The sequence below is a fragment of the Eretmochelys imbricata genome, chromosome 5, assembly GCF_965152235.1.
Source record: "Eretmochelys imbricata isolate rEreImb1 chromosome 5, rEreImb1.hap1, whole genome shotgun sequence".
NCBI lineage: Eukaryota > Metazoa > Chordata > Testudines > Cheloniidae > Eretmochelys > Eretmochelys imbricata.
In genome coordinates this window covers 62,089,425-62,108,681 of record NC_135576.1, presented here as the reverse complement: position 1 = coordinate 62,108,681, position 19,257 = coordinate 62,089,425, and the positions used below count along the sequence as shown (strand labels likewise).

Here is a 19,257-nt window from a genome sequence, read left to right as displayed (position 1 = left end):
AGCTACCAGAAATGCTTTGATGGTCTATTGCTTTCAATAGCTACAGGAACTTTCACCATACAGAGGAAGTACCTCTTTACAGTGGTTCCTGCCACCAAAAAATGATCAAAAGTGAAGTATCTTCCTGATATTGTATAATTTCTCTAATGTTATCAAAGAATAAATGCTGCCAAGAGAAGCAAGACTTGCTCAAAGAGACTATTCTGTAATTGTTAATCTTTCCAAGAGCATGAGAAAGAGGATTTGGCCACTGTAAAGTAACTACTTCTGTTTATCACTTTTTTAAAAAATGGATTCCCTAATTTACCAAACCAAATATCTGTATTAATAATTAGGCAAAGCATCCTCAACCGTCTCCCTGAGGATCCTCATAATTGTTTAGCCCTAAGAACACCATTTGCAATCACTTCACACATTTATAAATCTCTGGTTCAGATATATAAATAAATAAAATAAATATACAAAAGTTAGGGAAATTGTGGAACTAACAGGATGCAGGTTATACGTCACTGCTCGAATATTTTACTTTTGCTGTTATGCTTTCCCTCATTTTTCTGTATGTTTATTTCGATTGCAAGATCTTCATGGCAGGGATCTCATTTTCATACTTTTTGAGCAAAGCACTTATAGATGCTATATGTGACATAACACACTCCTGTATTCACACCCTACTCACTATTGTATTAATCTTTGTACACATGCCTTGTAAGGTACGATTTGAAAACTCATAATTTGGTGCTCAGTATGGTCCTGATAAAATTTGTGTGGCAACATTGTTTGTGAAGTTATGAGATTCTCCTATATGATGTTATTAACATGTTCCAAACCTGACAGCCCTGCCCAAACATAAGTTGGCAAACAGGTCTGTCCTAAATAAAGGTATGCATGCTCTGCTTGTTCACAACTTAAATTCAAGTTAGAATAATCAAATAGGAAGGGAAGACAAAGTTCAAACAGGTGAAAAAAACAGAAGGGAATATTTTTCCACATATACTCTTTGGCTCCTGGTTCTCAGGTGGAAATGTTTTAAGAGAGGAACGGAAACTATAAAAAGGAGGAACAAATACTTGAAGGCACTTCTCTCTCTCTCTCTTACTGCCTACCGCATTCACTGTACTTGAAGAGACAGAGGAAGCAGCTGTTGGACTCTGGGGAAGCGGTCCTGACCTACAGAAGTTGGTCAGCAAGGCTGCTGAAAGTATGTGGTGAGAAAATTTTGCTTATATATATAATATATATAAAATATATAATTTGTTAAGTTAGGCATTAATAAGCGTTCTATTTTTATTTTTCTTGTAACCCTGTCTGACTTTTATGCCTCATTACTTGTATACACTTAAAATCTCTCTCTTTGTAGCTAATAAACTTGTTTTATCTGATCCAGTGTGTTCAAGTTGACATGTCTGAGTAACTCCATTTGAGGCAACAAGTTGTGCAAATATTATTTCCTTAAAGGACTAATGGACTCAGTATATTTGCACTGTCCGGGAGAGGGCTGGGAAGTATGGGATATATGTATCTGGGGGGGAAACCGAGAATGGGCATGTACTGGGCTCACCCTGTGGTAAACTAAGGCTGGTAATAGCCGAGGTGTGGTTGGCTGGCTATAGCACACACATAGACATAGCTGGGAGTGACTTACATGCTGGAGTCTGTTTGTGAGCAGCAAGGCATTGTAAAGGGCACCCTAGGTTACAGAGCAGGAGTGACACAGCTACTCATTAGTCTGGATTGTTCCCTGCTATGACACACTATATAAATAAAAAGTAACGATAAATAAATAATAATAGGCTTAAATTTACTTACCATCTTACAACCTCGTGTGTTATTGAACATTAGGCATAGGTTTCACCAAATTACCTTGTTTTGGGAGAGGGTAATAGATACCAAAATATTGCTCATAGAATTCCAATATCTTTATGGCAGCTTCCAGTGCATAATGAGCTTGATTCAGTTTCTCTGGAGTGACATATACTGACACCTGTTGAATAAATACCATATATACAACTACATGAAATATGGCTTAAATAAAGCAGTTGTTTGGCTGCTTTTCACTTCCTTTGAATTTAATTTAAGAATGCAAAATGCAGAGTAAGAACTATGGCCTGGATCCACAAAAGGACTTAGGCATTGTGACTGTCTACGTTTCAATGCATAACTTTTAGCCGACTAGAAAAATCATTGGAACAGCAACGCAATACACAAAGCCTGAGTTAGGTGCTTAGGTTCCCTGTATAATAAATGGGGAAAACTAGGTGCCAAAGAATAATATTCACAAAAGCCCGTATCCTAGCCACTGAAACTAGCCAATGGGAGATGCTGACGAAAGGGGTGTATTCTAAGCCCACCCTTCTCACAGAGCTAGGCACCCAAGTCCAGGCTGCAGGGAGGTACTTAGCTCTGCTAGTGGTCCACAGCCAGAAACCCTCTCCTGGTATCAAGTTCTTAGCCACTTAAGTCATTTCTTGTGAAAATGAGTTAGATATGTGCCTTACTCCACAAAAAACAACCAGATGAGGAGATGGGGGTGCCTACCATATAACATTTAGCCCAGTGGTTAGAGCACTCACCTGGGATGTGGGAGACCCAGACTCAATTCCCCACTCTGCTTGAGGAGAAACGATTTGAACAAAGGTCTCCCACAACAGTCAGATGTGTGCCCTAACCACCTATGGGCTATTCTGATGTGGAGCTCCCCGAATCTCTCCTGTTGAAGCTGATCCACTTTGGATAGATTTTTAAAAAGTCATTAGGTGACAGAGAGAATGACTCTGTAGCCTGATGGTTAGGGCACCCACCTGGGAGGTGGGAAACCTGAGGTCCAGTCCCCCTGTTTCAGTAATTAAGTATTTATCCAAAGTGGAACCACTTCAAAAGGAGAGACTGAGGGAGCCTGACATCAGAATAGCCCATAACACAGTGGGTGAAGTACTCTCCTGAGAGATGTGGGAGACCCCTGCTCAAAACATCTCTCTCACTCGGGGGGAGGGAGGAAAGGAACCCAGGTCTCCCACATCCCAGGTGAGTGCTCTAACCATTGGATTAAAAGTTATAATGCGGGTGGTGGCAGCACCATCTCCTCCTCAATGCCAGATTTTGAATGGGACCTGATCAGGTAGCATGCCTACCAGATTGGGCCCCACAGATGAGGTTGGTGCTCCTCCATTTATCTTATCTTAACAGTTCATGCATCACACAGAGGCTTAGGCGGGAGATAGATAGACATCCAGATGCTTAGAGCGAGACAGCAGTATGCATGCCCAGAAACAGAAACTTAGGCATCTAGGGGACTTTTACAGTGAAAATATAGGCAACTGAATAACTTTAGGCACCTACAGCATTAGGAGGCAGTGAGCAGTGGTTTTATGGATTGCAGGTGTGACTAAAACTTGGACTTAGGTGCCTAACTACCTTTGTGGATCTGCACCTATGCCATCTTCCTATGGCAATATGAAGCATGTGTACTTGTCCAGATCCCATGAGCAAAATTTGCTGCACTGAGAACACACCAATAAACAACCAACATTCCATACCTTCTTATCCACTTTCTACACCTTCAGTATAGCTGGCAGGACCTTGATGTGGTCTGTTGGTTATACTGTGGATTTTAGTTGGATGAACCCTGGATTTGATTCCTAAAAGTTCAACAAAGGCTAGGACCATTGTGTAGGCAGCATCCCCAAACTGTTGGAAGGTAAAAGTTACTTGATTTGCACTGCACATTGCTGATCCTTTTAGCCAAGTAAAGAGTATTGTTGACAGGTTCTGAAAGTAAGTCCAATTGTTAAGTCTGAGTGATCTATGCTGGCCACGGAAGGAAGGGAAATGGATGGTTTCTCAATTGAATGTATAATCACATTTAAAACCTACCTTAATTCCAGATGAAGTTGTACCACTGACTGACTGGAAATCACTAACTATAAATGCTACCAAGTAGGTGCTCATTTTTACACTCTCTGCAAAGTGATCTTCAAACAGGTGGTTGTCTAGTTTTAGAGTCTTTACCTAGAAAACATGAATTGGGACAGACCACATATACTCAGTTCTGCTTCTAGTATGTAGATGCATTTTATTTTTCAATAAAACTGCCAGCTGTTCTTTGTAAGACTGTTCAACATATATTATCCAATGTGAAAGTTAAGCAGGAACTTAGGCAAGCACTGCGAGATGGGGTAAATTACCTGCCTAACCTTCCTGCAGCTGAATGATAGAATAATCAGGGCTGGTGAGTAAAGGACCAACGATCAGCTCAGAGATTTTTTTTATTTTTAATATAGGACATAATAATAATATAGGATTTGCCATACCAGATGATCAGACTATTGGTTCATCAAGTCAAAATATCCTGCCTGTGACAATAGTCCATACCTGATATTTCAGAGTAAGGCAGATAAATGTTTTTTGCAATGTTCCTTCCTGCTTTGCTAAATTTCTTCCTGTCCCCTGTCAGTAATCAGTTTATGCCCTGAAGCGTGATTCATACATTCAGATTTTAAGGCCATCTAGTCTGACCTCTTGAATAACACAGGCCATGAGATTTGATTACTGTTATTTTAGCATATATAATCATAGATGCTGCTAAAGAGGTCACAAAATTACCCTTCCATGGTATCCGCCTCTGACATTCTACAGCAGTGAATTCCTCAGGCTGATGTTGCATGAAGAATTATTTCTTTGAATTAGTTCTATATACCCCCTTATTCTCATATTATTGACAATGTAAAAACAAGGGACAAAACAACTCTTTGCTTGATATAAGGAAATCACAGGCCCACCTTATTTGGTCTCATATAAACACATGAATAGCAACCACCCAATAAAGAAAGGAAGAAAATACATACATGAGTGCAAAGCACTTGAGGATACGACTGAAAAAATTCACCTTTGGCATATTAGATAGTGCACTATGTTGCCCATCCCTCCGAATCTTTATTGTATAATTTGCCTTAAAGGATGGTTCATCAAAACATGGAAATGCCATGCGGGCTGAAGTAGGTTCAAAATGAGTAGAAGCCAACAATCTGAAAGGAGACAGCAAGCAGCAGAATTCGCAAGAAAAGTGTTTTTCTTTACCAAGGTAAATTAATAAATCAAAACTCATTCAACATTCACTTGATAGCCTATAAGGAAAATTGCTTGCTTAAAGGAAATCTAAACAGTAAGGTAGCTGTAGAGACTTTTCAAAGAACTTAGTGGGTGCTGTCCTTGAGGCACCATAGCTCAGAATCTCAATTGTATTTAGGCACCTAACTCCCATTGATTTCAATGGGAGTTAGGCACCTATATATCTTTGAGAATCCTGTCATTTGTTGTAACTGGGTCAGGAGAAAACCGTATTGTAACTAGGTTCTCTGACCATGACAAAATCCTGATACCAGATCACAGTACAATTGTCCCCTGTCAAAATTACGAAATGGTTAAGTCATAAGAGAGACAGATCTGAACTATGTATCCATGCTGCCACTGACGCTATTTTTGATTCTTCAGAATAACATGTAATCTGATTAAAGAGACTAGGTGGGTGAGGTAATCTCTTTATCTCACCAACGGAATTTGATTCAATAAGTAGGGCCCTACCAAATTCATGGCCAAGAAAAACCTCATCACACACCATGAAATCTGATCTTCCTCCATGAAATCTGGTTTTTTTGGTGTGCTTTTACTCTATACTATAAAGATTTAATGGGGGAGACCAGCTTTTCTCAGATTGGGGGTCCTGACCCAAAAGGGAGTTGCAGGGGTGTCGCAAGGTTATTTTAAGGGGAGGGGTCACGGTATTGCCAGCCTTACTTCTGCACTGCCTTCAGAGCTGGGCAGCTGGAGAGCTGTTGGTCGGGCACCCAGCTGTGAAGGCAGTGTCCCACCAGCAGCAGCGCAGAAGTAAGGATGGCAATACTACACCATGCCACCTTTACTTCTGTGCTGCTGTGGGCGGCGGGCGGTTTTGCCTTCAGAGCTAGGCTCCTGGCCAGCGGCTGCCGCTCCCCAGCTGCCCAGCTCCGAAGGCATCGCTGCCGCCAGCAACGGCGCAGAAGTAAGGGTAGCAGTACTGCAACCCCCCCTAACCTTGTGACACACACCCACAACTCCTTTTTTGGTCAGGATTCTGACAATTACAACACCATGAAATTTCAGATTTAAATAGCTGAAATCATGAAATTTATGATTTTTTAAATCCTGTGACCATGAAATTGACCAAAATGGACTCTGAATTTAGTAGGGCCCTACCAATAAGACAAGCTTTCAAGCTTGTCTTCAACAGAAATTGATCCAATAAAAGATATTACCTCACCCACCTAATCTCTCTCATATCCTGGGACCAAAATGGTGACAAGCCACAGCATAAAACACATAATTACAGAAGAAGTATTTGAAAAGTGACATTCTCCTCTCCCTTTTGGAACAATTAATTAGGAATTACTTATAAAGTCCAACAGAAATTGGTAACTCCGAGATGCTTATACAAGCGCATAGTGGAAGATGGTGAAAAGTTTATGAAGATATCTGCACCCTTATCTAGAGAGAGTAACATTTTCAAAAGCACCTAAGTGATTTAAGAGCTTACGCCCAATTTACTTTAATTAATTGCCTCTCAGTGATACTTGACAGCTGACTAAAATTTCCATTGATGTCACTGCAAGTCTCATACTAGAATCAAGATCAGATTATGAAATTGAAATCTATACTTTAGACAACATATTCACTGTTGGAGTAGAATGGAGTAGTATTTTACCCTAAAAGTGTATTAATTGAGGTTGATATAGTAATCAGTTCTTACAGTTTCTATTTAAATAGAGCTTTGGAATAATTGTTGGTTTATATTGTTGCTGTATTTTTTCTTTTCTGACTTTATGAAAAAAATTAATATTAAATAGTTATTTTTTTCATAAAATCAGAAAAGAAAAAATACAGCAACAATATAAACCAACAATTATGGTGTGGGAGACATTATTACATGAAGAGAGTGGAATACAACAATAGCAGTATTAATGTACAGCAAACAAAATAAAACCCTTAGAGATAAAAAGTCAGCATGTTATTAAACTATTATAGCATTATTTTCTCCAGTTTAAAGTACAAGAACTTTATACTGAGAAGATCAATATAACAATATGGTATGAAGTCTTTTGTAGCCTTTATTTACCTTGTTTGACCATCCTTAGTTTTGTAAGTACTTTTATAAAAGCCATAGAAACCATCTGAAAGATTGGCAATATAGTTTATAGAAAGGAAATACTTCTTATCCACCAGCAATGGCTCAGCATATAGAAAGGCAATTTGCTCATGGGGCGGGTATTCCAAGACTTTTAAATCTGCTTGGGTCTTTCCATTTTCCTCCTCAATAGCTGCACTGGTGATTTCCAGATGTTTGCTATGTAAGACTATGGTGCTAGTTTCATGTACCACAGTGACTTGAATCTTCACAGATCCCATGAATATTAATGAAGTCAGATTCGGGTGAATTAGAAGGTCATAATAGACTGGAAGAATCCAATCAGGGAGCCTTAATTTATTCCACGGAAATGGCTGTCCATTTGTTGCTATAGGAAAAGATGTGTTTTCACTGCTTCTTTCTCCACTGAGGGCATAATTAATTCCAACAAAGTTCAAAATGTGTAATATCAATAGCATTGCCACCAGCCACTGAAATGTTGTCATTGTTCATAGGATTTGGTATGTTAGCTACTTCAACATTTTATTCTAACACTCAAAAACAAAAACAAAAAAAAATAAACAAAAACACACATCTTCTGTCTAGCGGAGACTTTCTTGACTGCTTATCCTGAAAGGCAGAAAAGGACCAATATGAGCACTCTGTATATGTACAATCAAGTTATTTGGGGCAGAACTTGACTTATTTTAAAAATGTGTTAACGTTGCTCTGACAACTAGTAGGGATTTTACGCATCATGGACCAAATCCTGCAATCCAATCCATCCTGGTGCAGGGGTCTGCCAGCATGGCTCTGATTGCAGGATCCAGACACTTTTTTAAGTATTGTGTTCCATGTTCGGGTGAAGGCATCATTAAGAGTTGATTTTCACAAACTGTGATACTCAGAAGTGTGTGCAACTGTATGTATAGTTATCACAGCTATGTGAGAGTGCAAGATATTTGAATGAATTTTTTGTGCATTGAGGGGGAAAACCCCGCAATAATTCTTTAAAATTCTGTTTGGCTCTTCCTGTTTTGTTTTTGTATTTAGCACTGCCTTACCTATGTTTAAACAATGCAAGATTAAAAATAAGAAATGTTGGGTTCCTCCAATTGTGAACTTGGATGATGAAAAGATTTAGCATCCCCTTAGCAGCCATGAAAATGAAGATGCAGCAAGCAGCCCTGAGAAACTAAGTAGGGCCCTTCCAAACAACCCAAATTCAGTACCAGAGTAACCAGTGCCACAGACCAGGCTGTTTTTTCAGCAGCAACAGAAACCCAAATGTCAGAGATCAGGACCCCTGCGAATGATGCTGCTCTAGCTTGGGTGCAGACATTTTTCTGCCTCAATGAATGTCAGTCAACCACCGAAGAAATTTTAAGAGCTGTGCAACTCTGACACGCGTCTGCTTAACAGCTCTGGTATGGAGCTCAGCTACAGGGAAGAGTCCAAGACACTTGGTCAAAGAAACCTGTGATTTGCTTTAAGACACTTTATAATTAAGGCTATGATTTTTTCCACAGAGGTCGCAGAAGTCACGGAATCTATGACTTCCTGTGACCTCCGTGAATTCAGCCCTGTCAGCCAGGAGCTGCAGGGTCTCCCCATCGCCTGCTCCAGCAGGGGGACCCCACAGTTCCCCGTGGACGTAGGAGCTGGGTGACCCCTGGAGCTGCCAGCCGCTGCGGGCAGCAGGGCCGCAGCTCCTGTATGCCGTGGGCAGCAGGGGCCCCCCACAGCTCCTGGCCAATGTGGGCACTCCCCGGAGCTCCTGGCTGCCACAGAGGGTAGGGTACCCTAGAGCTCCGAGCTGCCACAGGCGCTGTGGGTCCTTCAAAACTCCCAGCTACTGTGGGTGGAGGGGGTACCCTGGACCTCCGAGCTGGGGGACCCTGAAGCTCTGAATCTCTACAGGCAGAAGGGGCCCCCAGCGCTGGGAGCAGCCCCGGTAGCTACCCAACCTCTACAGGTGGTGTGGGGACCCCACAGCTGAGCGTCCCATTTTGTCAGGAATATTTTTAGTAAAAGTCAGAGATAGGTCACAGACTTCCGTGAATTTTTCTTTATTGCCCATGACCTGTCCGTGTCTTATACTAAAAATATCCCTGACAAAATCTTAGCCTTATTTATGTTTATAAATACAAGATAGGTTAGATAAAATTGAAGGCTCAAAACTGCAAAGTCACTCTTAGAAGCACAAATTGTACTTAAAATGCTCAGAGGACAGAATACTAATCAAACTGTGCACCAATGACCCACACTAAAAATCTGCAACCAATTCAGTTAAACATTGTCTGTTTGTTACAAATCATCAGGACCCCACTTTTAAGCCTCAGTACCTGACTGTTTTTAATTTGTTTCCCAGACTAATAGAAGTAAAACTATTGAAATTTTATTTTGTACTTTTGCTTACAAAAGTTATTTTAATGTGAAGCTGAGTGAATAAAGAGATCTCCAGTTTTACATATGTTTTATTATTTTTCACAGTTTCAACTCACATTTTAAATTCATTCATTTATGAAAGACATTTTGCAAATAGTTACAAGTTATCAGGAAAAAAAACAAAGCGACAGTAATTCCCAAAATTTAATGGTGAATGGAAAAATCTCCAAAATTGTCTTTATCAGTGAATAAAGAACTATGATAATTGTGATGGTCTATTGCCTCCCCTTAAGTATTTGCTATATGCGCCAAACGCTGTTTGCTGGCTCTAAGATCTTAGTCTGGCTTTCCCGCCACCCCGTCCCCCGTGCAGAGGGCACAGCAGAAGGCTTACACACCACTAAAATCTCACTTAAGGCTCTAGCTCAGGCTCTCACACATCCTAGGGAATGCTCATGTTTAAAGTAAATCATAAGGTTTTGTGCCTTGCTGATCAGGGCCTACTCTTTGAAATATGATTTAAATGTTGCACAGGCCTTCTGATGGCCTTCTGCACAGAGTGAATTTCACCCTCAGTGGCTGATTGTTTTAGTCTTTCTTAAACTAGTAAAAGAGGCCTAGAATAACATAAACATTTTAAAATCCTGTAAAAAATACAATACAGAACATAAATAAAACAAGCAAATAGGTGCTACAGTACATTACCGTCTCATCTCTTTCTTTAACCGTACAGAAGGCAGAATTGTCCTTTCATTTTCAGTTTCTTTTCAGTTTGTCATCACCCACTCTTGTTGAGACAAGAGTAGGAAAATAGCCACCTCTTGTGGCTGCCAATTGAAAGATTTTTAACTTTTCAGAAACAACTTTGCAATATTTTATCAAAATACAATCTGCTGTCCTATACTTAGTTATCTGTGAAACAAATGCATATATATGCTTTTTCTTCACAGCTATCTCTGAAACAGACTGAAACTGTAGTAAAGGCATTAAAAGTAAAGATGTGTACTGAGGGCTTACATTTGAGGAAGCTTTAAAAATAGAAAAGGAATAGGACTTAGGCACTTACCCCCTTCCCAAGCTCAACTGAAAATCCCAGACTAAAAAAAACCAAACAACCTTGAAATCTGTACTGTTGATTTTTATTTTAAACTGAAGTCAAAGGTCTGAGGATCTACTCCAATGGAATTTTCCTCCCAAAAGACAGTTATAATCATGGGCTGTCTTCCCTATTTCTGCATAGGATTTTTGTTCTGTTGCCAAACAAACAGCAATTTCTGAAACCATAACATTTGGTCATTAATTGTGCAGCAGAGAAATACTGATGTTGTTGGTCAGTGCAGTATTTTTCATAAAGCTGTTCTGAAAAACAGTGCACTTGTAAGAAAAACAAAATCAGTATGGTACGAAAAACCCTTCTCCATTTTTTACAAACACCAGAACTACCCACTTTCCACCCCACCTTTCTCCTCCATGTCACTAATCCACACAATAATTAATGACACTCAGTAGAGCAATTCTACATATGATCCCTATATTTTAGAATTGTGTAACTTCTTTTGTTAACACTAAAGAAAGGAATCCTAGTGAATTTATATCAGCGGGTGACATAGCTAGAGAAAGGCCTCAAGCCAAGGACTGTCATACTAATCATATTGTGTAGGTATCAGAGGAACTATATAAAGTGCTATTATGCCCAATGATCACAGAAAAAACTAGGCTTGGCCACCAAGTTTCAGTCATGAAGTCAAACATATTGCAGCTATTTCTACTTGACAGTATGGCCCACACGACTGTCTCTTGGAGATAAGCAGACATTTTAATAGAAAATTCAATGACGCAAACTATTTCAACTCCTCCTCCCCCCCAATATCAGTACTTCAGGATTAACAAAAAATTGAGGCAGCCGTGATTCCCATATTGGTATGGGCACTGGATAGTATAAATCAATAATATGTTTTCAGTTGTGTAAAATGATGCAGGGACCTGGGGAAAGTTCTGAAAAAGAATGCATCTCAAGGCAGCTAGCTACTGAAGAGAAAGCAAGCTATTGCCAGAAATTTTTTGGGGAAGAGTTTGTCTATCCATAGGTATCTAGATGTTTATAACTGGCTTATCTCCATGTTACTGAGCATCTGTATAAAAATGCTGCATGTAACTTGTAAGCAACTAGTTTTGTTGCCATAGCTGCTCAAAAGTTTTTACGCATCAGCAACTTGGAACCCTGATAAACACCTGTTGCTTCTGATTCTCCATAAAGGCCTCAAAGGCTACAGACACCTGTTAGACAAGACCCAGATTAGAATCATAGAATCATAGAATATCAGGGTTGGAAGGGACCTCAGGAGGTCATCTAGTCCAAGCCCCTGCTCAAAAGCAGGACCAATCTCCAATTAAATCATCCCAGCCAGGGCTTTGTCAAGCCTGACCTTAAAAACTTCTAAGGAAGGAGATTCCACCACCTCCCTAGGCAACGCATTCCAGTGTTTCACCACCCTCTTAGTGAAAAAGTTTTTCCTATTATCCAACCTAAACCTCCCCCCCTGCAACTTGAGACCATTACTCCTTGTCCTGTCCTCTTCCACCACTGAGAATAGTCTAGAACCATCCTCTCTGGAACCACCTCTCAGGTAGTTGAAAGCAGCTATCAAATCCCCCCTCATTCTTCTCTTCCGCAGACTAAACAATCCCAGTTCCCTCAGCCTTTCCTCATAAGTCATGTGTTCTAGACCCCTAATCATTTTTGTTGCCCTTCGCTGGACTCTTTCCAATTTATCCACATCCTTCTTGTAGTGTGGGGCCCAAAACTGCACACAGTACTCCAGATGAGGCCTCACCAATGTCGAATAGAGGGGGACGATCACGTCCCTCGATCTGCTCGCTATGCCCCTACTTATACATCCCAAAATGCCATTGGCCTTCTTGGCAACAAGGGCACACTGCTGACTCATATCCAGCTTCTCGTCCACTGTCACCCCTAGGTCCTTTTCCGCAGAACTGCTGCCTAGACATTCGGTCCCTAGTCTGTAGCTGTGCATTGGGTTCTTCCGTCCTAAGTGCAGGACCCTGCACTTATCCTTATTGAACCTCATCAGATTTCTTTTGGCCCAATCCTCCAATTTGTCTAGGTCCCTCTGTATCCTATCCCTGCCCTCCAGTGTATCTACCACTCCTCCCAGTTTAGTATCATCCGCAAATTTGCTGAGAGTGCAATCCACACCATCCTCCAGATCATTTATGAAGATATTGAACAAAAATATTGATTAAAGAGAGAGAGAGAGAGAGGTGTGGGGGGCATATGAGATTGTACAGCTGTATATCTTTTAAAGCTACACTGATGACCAGAGTCACTGTTCTCCAAGATTAAAATGATTTGAGAGCCCTAGTGCCCAGCTATTGCACTGATCAAAGTCTGATGAAATGATAGCACAACTTACTACCATTTCTAAGAGTTTTGGACCCACGTAAGGGGATGTCTGGTCTGTACCAGACAAAAAAATAAAAATGGATAATATGGCTATTGGCCTACTTGCCTTCTAGCTACTACTTGTAACTTTCACAAGGTGGTTTAGATTAGCATGCTTGAATGCTCCCAGAGAACTTCTAACCCTCTCACTGTACATTTTAAATAGTTACAATACTAATCAAAGTTTTAAGGCTTTAAGCTTCTACAGTTTTTGAACTGATAAAACCTATTTATGTTCCAAATGGTGAATGACACCTGTGGAGCCCTCCACATTCAGAGTTACAGTAGACCATTCATTTATGAACACCAATCATACAAATGATTAGTTATATGAACCATTTTTTTCAACAGATGAAAAGAAGACAACCACAATCACATAAGAGTTATATTGATGAACAAGTCAACACTCCTTCACAGTCTGATGCCTCCATTGCATTGGAAACTCTTTTACAGTAGTTTGTAGAACAAGAAAGCAATGCCCTGCACCATACTACAATTCATACACTGTATCTACCGTAATTTTCAGATGTTTCATTTTATGAACTCCCAATCCCCAGCTAGTGTGTGTGTGTGTGTGTGTGTGTGTATATATATACATACACACACACACACACACACACACACCCCTACTGTATTCAGATTCTGGGATTGGCATAGAAAGGTTCAATCAGCATTCGCCTAGGTTTTCCCTAGGATGGCACTACATAGTGAGAGAGAAGCTCAGTTATCCAGACAAGTAAATTCATACAATTCCCTGTTAACCTTGTCAAAGAATACTCTCATAACAGGGCCAGCTGCCACCCAACGTCCCCCCTCCTAGTACTCTCCTGTGCCCTTCCTATTCCCCCACCAATACAAACTCCACACTCCCTCTTTTAGTTACAGACCTTCTGAGAAGCTTCTGCATTTTTATTAAATTAACAAGGTTCTCAGAAACAATCATCCACTCAGGCTCCAGTGAGGCATAGCCCCACCTTCCTGAAGAATTGTTAGGATCACTGCCAAAGACACTCTTTCCACTCAGTTCCTTCACTTCAAGAAACCCACCAGGGACTGTAGCTTCCTGTTGTCTTTTACCCAGGATCATCTGATTCAACCCAGATGTGGCTCATCCTGTAATAGGGCTGGTGTAGGCCCAGGCTCTCCAACCCATAGGCAAGCCACCCTGTTACAATTCTGAACACTCCAGACAAATGAGGGGTTGTTTCTGAGTTATTGCTGTAGTCTTGAGAGCAATCAACAAGATTAATGTCATAACACTACTATAATTTGAGGGTTTACTTGCCACTTACTCCCCTGCTAAGAGATACAATTAGACTGCACAGTTGTAGTTTTAATACATGATATACAAACATTGTTAATAAAAGTTTGGCCAGTTTACCACAGAAACTTTAATCATAAACAATAAAGCCAATTTGGATTTCTCTTAAAGCATCTAAGTGGTAATTAAGTAAGTCAGCATAATACTGTTAGCTGTTTGACTTCATCACAAAGGAAAACAGAAAACTAAGGACTGTCTACCCAAGGAAGTTGTACTGATTTAACTAAATCAGTTTAGAAGCAGATTTAGTTAAATCAGTGCAACTCCCTTGTGTGGATACTTATTTCAGTTTCAGAATGCCCTAGATTTAGCTTAAATTGGTTCCTTACCTTTTTGATGCTAATTTGATATAAGGCATTCTAAAGTTAAGACTAAAAACTTGAAGTATCCACACACATGGGTTGCATCTATTTAAATGAACCTGTTTCTAAACTAATCTGGTTACATTGGTTATGACTTTCTCATATAGAGAAGGGTGAAGGCTCCACAAGCTGTAGAGAGAGCAGACTTTGTGGTCTGGCATTGTTAGAATCATTAGCACTGGTCTGTCTAAGGCAGACGGTTAGATTGGGCCTTTCTGCTCAGAGCTGTGTAAGAGACACATGCATACTTGCAGTGTCCCAGGAGGAGCACCAGGAAGAAATTTTGAATTGGGATTTATCTACATTACAATGGCTTATCAAGTTTCAACATGCATTAACTACCATGACTGTAAACTATAAAGTAGTCAAAGAACAAATATTTTGTTCCTAGTCATTTTTCAGTTACAATTCCTCACGTGTCCAACTTGCTGAGGTGTGCAGGTAGTGAAAGGAAAGGAAGTAACTTCACTCCCTCATGCTTGGCCAACTCTCCCCACTGCAGCCATTTGCTCATGGAGTGAAGAGGGAGAATTAGGCCCCTATGATCTTGCTTCTGCTCCCAGAGATGGAATCTAGGCAGCTGGCGGAAGGGGTGAAGGACAGTCTATCCCACAATGAACAGAGTGGCTGCAGAAGATCATATACATATCTCAGCTCTCTATGGGTTGCACTTTTGGAATCCTTAAGCAGCTGAACAAAAAAAGTGGTGGAAATAAGGTGGAACCATAGGTGTAAATGAAGCATGCTATTATAATTATATCTTAGTTGTACAGTCTCTAAACACTCTTTTTTTTTTAGTTTTACAAGACCAAAATTATTTCTTAGCGTTACTGAATAGAGTGGCCCTTGCCCCCAAAGAACGCAGGGTCCCTGGCTACTCTAGGAAAATAGGTCATGCATTCAAATATATTGGTGAACATAATTTTAAAGAGAACGTTAACCTAGACAGGGCCAGTCTATTTAGCTGGATGTGGTTAACAACAGGCTCCCACCCTAAGGGTCAATCACAATCAGCTAACATGTATTGGACCCAGCTCGTACTCCTGGTGCGGCCAGTGCCACGGCCACAGCCTGCATGCTCTGTAGTAATGTGCTACTGATGGTGTACTGAGCATGCTCAGTTCATCTGCTGAAGCCACTGCCCTTCATCCTGCCCTTATTAGCTGTAAAAATCTGCTGACTGCTATTTACAGGGGTTACAAAGGGGCAAAGGGGGTGAATCGGAGCAGGGGGTGGAAATTGACTGGTCATGGGGGTCAAGCAGCTGGAGGCAGAATTAGGAGAGGGGCTAAAGGGCAAAATCAGGCTGGGGGGGAGGAGCAGAAGTTAAGCTTGGCGTGAGGTGCTGGCAGACGGTGACAGAGGGCAAAACCCGGCACAGGCTGGGGCACAGAGAGTAACAGTTACCCCAGTGGGATTGAGACACCTGTGTTTGCAAAAATGGTGGGGGGCAAAGGGGCTTTTTTAATTTCCCCTCTCACAGAAAGCACCTCTCAGCATTGGCTTCCTAGGGCTGAGTTCTTAAAGGCACAGGCATCCCAATGCCTAGTCAATGCAACTCTTTGTCTGATCTAACCTACTGAGGCTATGTCTACACTACAAAGTTCAAAGCACTGCCACGGGTGCCAGTGTTCCTGGTAATCCACCTTGATGAGGGGATTAGCTCTGAGCACTGGAAGCCGAGCCTGTCCACACTAGCAATTTAAAGCGCTCAAACTTGCTGTGCTTGGGGAGGGGGTGATTTTTCACACCCCAAGGCAGCAAGTTAGAGCGCTTTAACTTGCCAATGGTGATAATCCATGAGACTTAATTCAGTGAAACATTTTACATATATCCCCTCAGAAACAAAGAACCCCTCATCACTGTATCTGATTGCATAGAGTCTCCTAGCAGTTTCCCAAGTTGTCTTATCTGCTGCTGGGATTCCCTGAATTTTTAAATTTAATTTTTTCTTCTCATTTTAGAGCTGACTGAATTTCTGGCCTAGTGTCAAAACTTTGTTTTGAGTCAATCCATCAATGGGAATTGCATTTTTGCAACTGTTATTTTGCCTCTCAGTCTAGCCCTTAGTGTTTTTCCGCATGCCATTGTATACAACTTGATTCTCAAATATTCAGTAAAGGCAGTACACTATCTCCTATAACGTCTTTCTCGCTGGAAAAAAATCTATTGTAATTTTTGCAGAAAATTAGAACTGCCATCGTGGGTCAGACCAATAGTCCGCCTAATGTAGTATTCTGTCTTGTGACAGTGACCAATGCCAGGTGCTTTTAAGGGAATGATCAGACCAGGCAATGACTCAGTGAACCATCCCATTGTCCACTCCCAGCATCTGGCAGTCAAAGGACGGTTCAGGGATATGCAGAGCATGGGCCTGCATCCCTGATTATCTTGGCTAATAGCCAATGTACTTATCCTGAGGGACTGATCTAATTCTTTTTTCAACCATTGATAGTTTTGCCTTTCAAAATATAATGAACACACATCTACAATGCCAAGGTACCTTTACAACCACAAGAATTCTAAAATCATGAGTTATACACCCTTTAGTCAAGAAATTTTAATAAATAAATGATATCTTTTTTTTTAATGTGCCTCTTTGTTCCTGAGCCTGTAGGGTGCAGTAAGGCTAGTTCCAATGCCTTGAGCCTAAAGACCTGAATGAATCTTAGTCTACCCTCATACTGTTCCTGTTAACTCTCCCAAACATTTAATATACCTAAGGCCATATCTACACTTTAAGTGTGTGTTAACTCAAGTTATGTCAGCATAGAGTCACTACGGTTACTATGTCACTTGTGTGCATGCCTCCTGGACTCCTTGTCTCAGCAATCAGGGTACTCACCAGAAGCACTTGTGTAGATTCAGAGTGAGGTGCACCATTAATAGATATCCCACTATATTTTGGGAAGCTTTGATTTGGCAGTGTATGTTGGGTACCAAACAGGTCAGACAGGGTTGGTTGTGGCCATGGGATTCAACTTCTTATAATGCATTGTTAGCCATCCACTAATTTTATATGTATCCCATACATAAACGTATACATAATGTTTTTTTCTAAACCCACAAACCTGCCTGGCCCTCCTCACTGTCTGCCATCTCACACAGAATCATGGACCTTGCATGGCTCTGCACTATTGTCATGAGTGTTTGCACCCAAAGGTGCATGATCTTTTACTATTTGCAGATCAGCAAACGTACATGTGGGGTGTGACATTATACTCTACATTCTTTATGAAAATATGCTTATGATATGGATATGACAAAGCTAATATATACTTCATGCAAGATGGCTGATGTGGGGTATCATTGCAAAACTTAAGACCTATTGACTGTGTTTATCCAACCTGTATGCATGTAACATTTGTATCTGAGGCTAGATATATTGACCATATCTCTGTATTTCAAATGTGTGTGTGTGTGAAAATGCTATCTGTAGGACTGGGCTACCTGCCAGAGACAGGTCCTACTATGCTAAAGAAAGCCATCTGATGTAGCTAATTGCTACAGATAGCAGTCTCAGTGATGGTGTGAGAAACTGCTATCTGTAGGAATTAGGTTCATCAGATTGCAGTGTTGGTGTAGCACATCCCTACAGATTGAAGTTTTTTACGTGTGTGTGTGTGTGTGTGTGTGTGTGTGTGTGTGCACGCTATCTGTAGGACCCGGCTACCTGCAGCAGTGACAGGTCCTACTTTGCTAAAAAAGGCCATCTGATGTAGCTAATTCAAGCAGTCTCACATGTAAAACCAAACTGATAGCTTTCTTTAACAGTGTAACAATCCTTGTGGATGGGGGGAAGTAGTTGACATGGTCTATCTTGCCTTTATTGTAAGGCTTTTGATACTGTCTCCCATGACCTTCTCATAAACAAACTGTGAAAATGCAACCTAGATGGAGCTAAAATAAGATGGGTGCAATAAAACTAGTTGGAAAACAGTTCCGACAGTCGTTATCAGTGATTCACAGGCTGAAAGGGCTGAGTCAGGCTGAAAGGGCATAACGAGTGGGGGTTCTCTAGGGATCAGTTCTGGATAAGTTTCAATTCAAAATCTTAATCAATGATTGAGATAATGGCATAGAGAGTACAATTATAAAGTTTGTGCACAGATACAAAAGCTGCACACGTACAAATGGAAAATAACTTCCTTGGAAGGAGTACTGAGGAAAGGAATCTGGGGGTCATAGTGGACCACAAGCTGAATACGAGTACTGTGGAAAGGGATCTAGGTGTCCTAGTGGACCACAAGCTGAGTATGCGTGAACAGTGTAACACCGCTGCAAAAAACCAGAACATAACTCTGGGATGTCCGCTCTACTCTACGCTGATTAGGCCTCAACTGGAGTTTTGTGTCCAGTTCTGGGTGCCACATTTCAGGAAAGATGTGGACAAATTGGAGAGTCCAGAGAAGAGGAAAAAAAAAAACATTTAAGGTCTAGGAAACATGACCTATGAGGGAAGTAGCATCTTTTTACAAAAGCTGTTTCTTACAGTCTACATGTATAAATAACTGCTACAGATAGTACATTTCTCCACGTTGCAATTTCACATACACTACAGTGCAAAATA

At 40.9% G+C, this 19,257-nt stretch overlaps 1 protein-coding gene across 3 annotated transcripts in view; it reads right to left on the bottom strand.

Moving 5' to 3' along the window:
• LOC144265060 (endoplasmic reticulum aminopeptidase 2-like) overlaps positions 1-19,257 on the bottom strand; it is a 42,661-nt gene that overhangs the window by 22,810 nt on the left and 594 nt on the right. For 2 of the 3 annotated variants that reach the window (XM_077817231.1, XM_077817229.1), the window contains exons 2-5: positions 7,145-7,783; positions 4,883-5,021; positions 3,871-4,005; positions 1,861-1,981 (exon numbers count right to left, since the gene is read on the bottom strand). In XM_077817231.1, the coding sequence (XP_077673357.1) occupies positions 1,861-1,981; positions 3,871-4,005; positions 4,883-5,021; positions 7,145-7,659 (910 nt within the window). In that variant the 5' untranslated portion in view covers positions 7,660-7,783. Of the gene's footprint in view, positions 1-1,860; positions 1,982-3,870; positions 4,006-4,882; positions 5,022-7,144; positions 7,784-10,246; positions 10,815-19,257 lie in introns of those variants that run through there. The other variant, XM_077817230.1, reaches the window with a different exon arrangement.